The 8,736-nt window shown below is 30.6% G+C and overlaps 1 protein-coding gene across 1 annotated transcript in view; it reads right to left on the bottom strand.

Annotated features, from left to right (window-relative positions):
* Positions 1–25: 25 nt before the first annotated feature.
* Positions 26–8,736, bottom strand: part of LOC145329700 (vascular endothelial growth factor receptor 1-like) — a 76,946-nt gene continuing 68,235 nt past the window's right edge. Inside the window, exons 46-54 of the mRNA XM_080174062.1 lie at positions 7,871–7,919; positions 7,496–7,535; positions 7,245–7,282; positions 6,597–6,680; positions 5,404–5,473; positions 4,895–4,956; positions 4,281–4,341; positions 2,306–2,356; positions 26–1,518 (exon numbers count right to left, since the gene is read on the bottom strand). Of these exons, the coding sequence (XP_080030188.1) occupies positions 1,456–1,518; positions 2,306–2,356; positions 4,281–4,341; positions 4,895–4,956; positions 5,404–5,473; positions 6,597–6,680; positions 7,245–7,282; positions 7,496–7,535; positions 7,871–7,919 (518 nt within the window). The 3' untranslated portion in view covers positions 26–1,455. The remainder of the gene's footprint in view (positions 1,519–2,305; positions 2,357–4,280; positions 4,342–4,894; positions 4,957–5,403; positions 5,474–6,596; positions 6,681–7,244; positions 7,283–7,495; positions 7,536–7,870; positions 7,920–8,736) is intronic.

The raw sequence follows: 8,736 nt of genomic DNA, 5'->3' as shown, positions 1-8,736 counted from the left end.
GCTTCGCATTTTAAAAAGTACACAATTGATTATTTAATTTTTTAATAGATACATAAAACATAAAATAAATGCATGTTGATAATAATCACATAGTAAAAGAAATATAAGTCAAATTTAAGATATCTTCTAGTGGCTTCGCCCATAAATTATGTTTGTTTTAAGATTACTTTTGAGTATTTTTCTATAATTCTAAAACTCTGAAAATTAAATATGAATAATAACGCTGAAATTATTCGATCTCAAAAAGCATTTTCAAAAGGCTAAAATAGTGATATGTAGTTCTTTTCTTTGAGAATTACGTTTCAAAAGTAGTTTTAAGAAGCCTTTAATCATAAATATATCACAATAGGCAAGCATTTTGATAGTGTAGCAATTCTACTTTTTCTTTTTGCTGTGTCGAATTATGCAGTTTAACTGATTATCCTAAATATTAAGGATGTATAATGACTTTCTGATACTATACTACTTGCGGATGTTATCATCCTTGTTTAACATCTTGAATTAAGCATACATGTTTATAGCTACATGTGACTGGAGGTGGGTTCATCTTAGAGATCCCGTAAAATAAAGTACATACAAAAACAACCTAGACAGCTAAAAAATCAAATAAAGCTTCGTAATAAACAGATATTAGATAGCTCAATTGGAAAAATATCAATATCTTACTTTTGACCATTTAAAAACCGCAATTTATTAATCTTTTTCATAGATAATTATAAATTAATGTACATCCGATTGATGATACACAAAATTACCCCTTTTGTAGATTACAATTAGTGATACTAACTGAAACAACAATAAAAATTCAATAACAGTCCCCAAGGTTTTTAAGCCTACGTATAGGAAAACATTATTGTAAACTTTAGGGAATAGTGCAATAAAAAGCCAGATATCCCCTCACTTCTTGCTTTTTTTGTATTTGTCAGAAATACTATCTTATGGGATCTTTAAGTACCTCCCCTCATCCCTTTATAAATTAAGTAAACAAAATAATATATTTTCTTGATACTTTGTCGTATAATTACAATATTTTAGAGAAAAATACATATTCATTAATAAAAAACAGAATCATGAGCAAATAGAAAAAATTCAATTAAATTTTAAAGCGCAGCTTCTTTATACCTATGATTAATATGTACACCCAAAGGACCCAACTAATATAGAATTATAAACAAGGAATATTTTGTCCTAATATTTTTATATATCTAACAAATTGCCAGCTTATATATTGTTACTGCGTTACTAATGGATAAATTTGTCCTTGTACAATAGATTGGTATTAATATAATTAAGGGCCAGTGAGCTTTTTATCATTATATTATAATTTTACTTTTTTAACTACCTCTTTTTTTCCATTGTTAATTATTTTTACAATTTTCATGTAAAAGAGTCACTTTATCACATTTTAATGATGTTCTACTGATAAAAGCGTAGCTCTTCTATAACTGTAGTTTGCTACACATCTGTACTGATTGATTCTGTATGTATACTTCCATTTGTTGTGACCTCATTGCTTTTCTGGAAATTAATGATTTTGTTAAAAGAATGATGAATCAAATTTATTTTAAGCGCCGCATAAACAAGCTGATATCAAATCTTTTGGATGCTTAAGGAAAAACTATGTGCAGCGCCACTAGCATCAAGAATATTTATTTTAAGTCCATTTATTTAGTCGCTATAAACGATAATATTGATCATTGATAAATTTGACAGGGTAGTAAGAGACGAAGCCCAATCTGTACCACTTTTGATTCCTGTGACGTCATATAAATGAGGGAGATGAGAGGAGAAGTGGGAAAGAAAACCCCTAAAAAAGAGATGGAGAATCCCTCATTTTTATTACGTCACAGGAATCAAAAGTGGTGCAAAAGTGGTACCGATTGGGCTTCGTCTAGTCAGATAGCAGATAAAAGAAAAAAATCATAATCACACAACCTTTCCAAGCATTTTAAGCCTCCCCCTCTGGAATAGGGTGATGAAATTGTAAGCAAATCTAATTAATATTAAATATTACAACATATTAAAAATATGTTTAAAGCTTGATTTAGGTATACCTATCCCTAAAATTTATGCAAAACTATCTACAAATAGGTTATCCTTTAATAGCAGATTGGTATACCTAACTTTTATTACCTCATTAGATTACTTAATACAAACATACTTTTGAGTATGCTACATAATGGTATGAGAGAGGGGTGGTAAGGGTAATTTTTGAAAATCTCCAAATTTTTTTCAAAGAAAAGTCAAACAAACTAACAGAATAAATTCTTTTCAGGGAAGCAGACATGAAATAAAATATTTTTACCTTTAATGAGTTTTTGTTTGGCACCAGGTATCCATTTTCTTCGTCTACTTCCTTAAATAAACAAGGACAATTAATTGCAATAGCTAAAAGATATCCTTATCTGTGTCTATGTGTAATTTGTTTCTACCGAAGGATCTCGCTTGCCGCTGAACCTTTGCAGTGTAGCTTCTTATAGATACAAGAAAGGTTTTAAAACTATTTTGGGGGAGGGTACCACCACCCTACTAAGAGAAATCGCACCTAGTAAAAATACCTACCACCAATTATTTTTTCTCCTTTCCTTTTTCAAACTAAAATTGTCTGTTAATTATAGTCTGACTTAAGACCTTAAAAGTTGCCTGAAGAATTTTCAGTGAACTTTAACATCCAACTAAACTCAAGACTGAAGAGGGTGCAATGTCCACCGAAATATATTTCAATAAAAAATAACTAAGAAGTATCAAAGACTTTTTCACTCAGTGAATTTATCATTTTTTCAAGGGTTTATGTCGACTATGATATGACGTTATATAAAAGTGGCAATTGCTAACATATTATCAACATGTCATTTGTTCAAAAGACTGATGATTTATGTCGTCGTCTACTTTTTTATTTATCGTGATGACAATCCGATTTTCTACATACTCATATTAATAACTTAATAAAATTTTTACATAAAAGTAAAAAAAATGTTATGGAAAGAATCGAAAAGAAAAGTTAAATCTATGATATGCAAAATGCAAAAAGCACACAAATTCTATTAGACAATTTATATTCATCAGAACGAATATGATAGGATCAATCAAATGAAAATCATATTGTATAAAGTTATAAGGTTTTTCAATTTGTCTTTTGTGATCGTGTTAACCACTGAATCGATTAGTATTGCATATCGTGAAATAAGGCTAGTTTTAGATATAAGTATTGAAATAGTTTCTTCTAAATTTCTGCTCTTTGAAAAGAGAGCCCCTAGACGCTAGGGGCTCAGCAGCTAGAAACTTATCAAAGTACTTGAATAATGCAGATCTTATTCTAAAAACTTATTTTTTCATAAAATAATATTTTTAAGTTCTATTACTACTATTCAGTACACCTGACAACGATAATAACATATGAAAAAGTGTACAAAAATAATGCCACTGTCATCATATCCTTTTCTATGTGATAATATCTTTTTTACATTTTTCATAATGATTTTTTGAACAGTTTTTATTTTGAAAAATTTGATATGGTGAGCATTTTGCTACAATCTAATTAACTGGGACTAACTGTAAAGGGTTAGATTTAAATAACCCTGTCCAAACATTTTGTCCAATACTTATCATTTTGTTTATTATCATTGGGCATGTTTATGAAATCATCCATTTAGACCCATATTTGCCAGGTATAAGGTATAACCAACAAGCGAAATAAATATAAAATAATATTTGGGGGAAAATGGAAAGGTTGTCAATTTTACGATGTGTTGCCCCCCAACGACAGCTGAAAAACACGTATAGGATTTTTTTCTGAATTAATTTTATTGTTGGTATAAGCTGCATATTTGCTCATGTCTAGTCTGCATAAAAAGAATTTGGTCCATGATATTTATTTTTACATAAAAAAGTTACTAACACAAAAATTAACACTTGGAGAAAATGAAATGTATCATATCATCAAAAAACCCACAAAATTACTATGCAAATATATCTTTCAACAGGTAAATACAATTTATTAGAAGTGGCGTCAAATAGAATAATGAAAATTTTGTGAATGGATATAGAATACGTGGATATTGTGAGAGATTCTCGTATACCCTGAGTGTTTTACCAAGCTGGCTAAAAAGATTATCCCCCCTAAATATGGAGGAAATCCAACTAGATGGACGAAATGACCAATAAACGATGTTAGCAACCTAAATTTACGACAATTTTCCTCTGTCATAATATCCACGTATATTCTATATCCATTGAAGTTAAATTGTTAGCAGCTATCTGACCCTTTATCTAAAGTTTACCTGTTCTGGTATTAGAACTTCATTTTCAGGACTTTGTAAAGTCTCATCCTCTTCTTGTAACCTACAATTTAAACAAGAATGGCATCATCTATAATCAGTGTATTTCAAATAAAAGACAGACGTACTGACGGACTAATTATATTATAGAGACGACGTACCAAATGTAGGAATTTTAATAAAACAAAATAAAAAAGCAAATCTAAAACATAAAATAATATATCTTTTCATAATATCTTCTGTGGCATTATGGATAGACAGGCAGACAGATAGGCATTGTAGATGCTTATTGGGCGTATATATTTGCAATTGCATCTAAAAAATAAGTGATCTGTTTATCAAGAATAACAGTTAAAAAACGTATATTTGTCTTGGGAGGTTTTATATGTCAATACTGACATTTTGAATTATAGAGTAGATTCGATATTAAAGGAAATACATAAAGACAGTTTTATCAAAATGATAGAGTTTCTGCAGCTATCAAAAAAAATTTATATTTAGAAATGCTTTAAGTAATGGAACAAACCTACAGTGTTGGATATTTAATGTTTTACATCATGGCATTGAAAGCCAAATTAGGAATAGTTTTTAAGAGTTTAAAATTGTTATAAATTCACCTTGAAAGGGTGGTTGGAATAAGATAACCATTATCTTCTGGCAAAGAGTGTCCAACAACATTCTAAATAAAATATTCAAAATTGTTTCTCTTAACATTAATCCAACTCAATCGTAAAAATAGCAATATTAGGTAGGTTCTAGTTTTAACCAGTGGCGTGCTCAGAATTTTGCCCCGGGTGATTAAAAAACAAGAGGGTGTACTTTTTTCTCATGATAAACATGCTTTAAAGTTAAACAAGCGTGCTTTGATTGATAAACTGATGAGCAAAGCGCTCCAGCTTTAATTTTAAGAGGGTTGTGACTTTCATTAACTTTAACTCTGCATTTGGGTGGTTTATACCCTTGCCAAGAGGGGACGGTAAGGGCCGAATACCTAGGGGTATTATTTCTCCCTCCTAATTTTGGCTGGGGGTTGGATACACAACCCTTTTGCACGCCTCTGGTTTGTAAAAAAGATGGCCAACAGAAAACTTACAATTTTGTACAACATGAAACAAACTGTACAAACCTGGTAATCAGGAGTGTTCATCATATTTAGGTAATGACTCTCTTTGTTTCTCTCATGATTATTTTCCAACCTAAATATTCACGAAACCTCTTTAAAAATATGAAAAATGGTTCTCGGAAATCAGATATACACTTGTCTCAACCATGACACTTTGGTTGAGTATGACTTCCGAATTAGCGGGAAGTTCTCGAGATCTGTTGGCGAACATACAAACCCCCAATACCAGGAACCATCAAGTTTCAACAGCAGGTTTGAATATAGATTTATTGATGAAATTATTTCAAAGTCCTGAAATTACAAAATCAATTAGTTCATAATTCCAGTTATTTATAACCACGTAATCTTAATTGCTTTTTAAAAATCATTTTTCTCTACGGTTAAGAATCTTTGGAAACTTTGGCTTTAAAGGAAAATTATTTGGTTTAATAAATCATTGTTAAATGCAAAAATAAAGGCACATAAAAATTACTAAAGCATATATTAATCATAATTAAGTTTCATGCTTAGCTGGCTAAAGCCTTTTTAAAACTACATATAATCGTCCTATACACCATTCTTCTTAATAAAATTAACAAATTCTACCTGAAGTTCTTATGGTTTCAAATCCCTGATATACTAGGGTCGTTCACACACTATGAGACCAATGATAGGCCCAATTTTGTTCTCCGAAATCTTCACACACTCATATCTCATTCAAAAGTAACGAACGTGCGCATCAAAATATACAAACAATCCATGCCGCGTCACATTATGAAAGGAAAGCCACAAAAGACGACATTTGCGCTTAGTTTTAGGATAATGATAAGGAATTAATTTCGAACTTGATAAACACAAAGCTTCCTCGAAAGGAGGTTAAGACAACACTTAAATGGAGAACGTTATACAAATTTATCAGGAATCTACAGGGATAAGACAATGGCCGATGAATTGATGTAGATCCCCAATGATAATACATAAAATTACCCATTACGAGGTTAAAATTAGTGGTTAAAAAAACGTTTGGACACTCAACTCAATGACCCAACCAATCAAAATTCAATAAAAGTCAACAAAAATGTTAAGCTAACTAATAAGAAAAAGTTATTATAAAACTTTGAGGACTAGTGTAATAAACAGCCCAATGTCCCCTCCCTACCTGAAAATTTCTACCTAACTTTAAATTGATAGGACTGTTCTATCAAAATAACTATTACCTTTGACTCATAACTATGTAGTTATCCTTTTCTCCTTCCTCAAGAAAATCTCCAAAAATGGCTAACAGCTCCATAAATCTTGGCCTAATAAAGATTAATAATTCTAGATACATCCTTTTCTTTACAAATTCAAATATCATAGAATAGGGATTAGGGGGGGGGGGGGGTAGAATAACAACAACCCTAATAAAAAACATACATTAAGACAGACATAAGTTCCAAGGACCTTATACTTTTTACGTTAAATAACAAATATAGACAAAAATACAATTTATTAGTTTAAATGTTTGAGTATTAAAATAGCTTGAAATAAAAGCATCCAAATAATCTACCTAATCATCATAGAAATCAACTTTTTAAGTAACACAATAATAGGATGAATCAATCTAGTAAAGATATGCTCTGGAAAATTGCATACTGTCAAACACATCCTTAGTGTAGAAAAGTCTCAATTATTACATTGTACACTCAGTATTTTTAACTTTTAAAAGTGAACGCCTATACACTTTTCAAAGCAGTAGAGTAAGTAAAACTGAATGTATGTACTTCGATAAGTCAATTTCAGTAGCAAAGCTACTTTAATTGTCTTTAGAAAAGTCATAATAAAGTAAGTTCATAAATAAGAAAACAAAAGAGAATAATTGATACCTTTCCAATGGCTGAGAATTCCAACAATCTAACATTATCTGAAATAAAAAATACTTTAAGAATTTTCAATTTTCAATGAAAAACAAATACTTTTGTTGAAAAAAATGTATAAACACGTCTCCATCCCCTTGGAATAAAAACTTTTTATACATTTTGATTGTTGGGTACACAGTAGCAGTGTTTTCATTGGGGGGTTCCTTTCTCTTATCCCTTAAGATCCCTGCATATTTGCTTAGTAGAATCAAATATACCTTGTAGATATCTCTTGAAGCATACTCAGGTTGGGGCATTCTGAAATTAAAATGTTATACAAATATTATAACAACATTCATTAAATCAAGTTTAACAAATTAGATGGAAAATAGGAAAAACGAACATTGGTGGATATACTTACATTTTGAAATTTAATCAGAGAGATGCTTCGCTAATGATATTTTATCGTTATATTCCAAGATTGAAGTTAATAGAAAAAATATATATGATAAAAAAATTATAAAAAAAATTTACATTGACCATTGGGCATTCTGACTTTCTGGTAATGATTATAGAGTTCCTATGCTTTTTAAATAGTACCCAATTGTTAAAGGAATTACTGTTCCAATAGAGTAAAAAAGTAAAGTGTGTACCTGTATCCTTTACTTAAAACTTCATAGAATCTCTCTCCAGCGTCCATACCTATAACATAAATCCATTTAGGACGTCTGTCTTTTTGTGTATCTGTGTGTCTGTTTGTACCGAAAGACCTCGCTAACCGCTGAACCGTTATTGTTCTACTTTACAATAAAGCTTTTCATAGTTCCTTGGAAGGTTTGTACCTTTATGTTGAGGTTACCGCCACCATCCCAAGAGAAATCGTCCTTAGAAAGAATTACTTCACCCCCCCCCAAATAAAATTCTTTCACTTTACGTTTTATACCTAAAATTGAAAAGGGGTTTCGAATTCAGCTGCCTCCACCGCCGCGCCCCTCACACCTAGGTAACTAGGGGCGTATGCATCTCTAGTAAATCAAATAATAATGGAACCAGACTACATTCATTTCCACATAATTCAAGCTAAAAAACTGAGTGAAAGTGTCAGTGTATCTTGATTGTGCTTTTTTAAAGAATTCTTTATAAAAATACTAATGGCTGCACTTCTAGTATCTAGAAGTTCTTAATTCCTCAATTAAAATAGACTTAAATTACTCTGGGACCAATGTTAAGTTTCTTTTGATTGGAGAACTCAATCATTCTAATTATTAAAATCAGTGTTGCGGAGCCGGAGCCGTAATTTTCGTTAAAAAACGGCTTCGGACTAGATAAATAAAGAGATTTTTTATAAATTATAATTTGGTAATTCTGTTTTGTCATGTGCAAAGTTTTTCAAGTCCATTTTTATCGAAAATTAAACTTTTAAAACCTTCAAAAGTCAAAAATAAAAAATATTTTTTTTTATGGGGAAAAATATATGTCGAGTTTTTCTTGATTTTAGGTCGGAGCCGGAGCCGGAGCC

This window comes from Acartia tonsa, chromosome 10, assembly GCF_053477335.1.
Source record: "Acartia tonsa isolate MP-2025a chromosome 10, ASM5347733v1, whole genome shotgun sequence".
NCBI lineage: Eukaryota > Metazoa > Arthropoda > Copepoda > Calanoida > Acartiidae > Acartia > Acartia tonsa.
The sequence above is the reverse complement of the archived record's forward strand: the minus strand, read 5'-3'. Positions and strand labels throughout refer to the sequence as shown.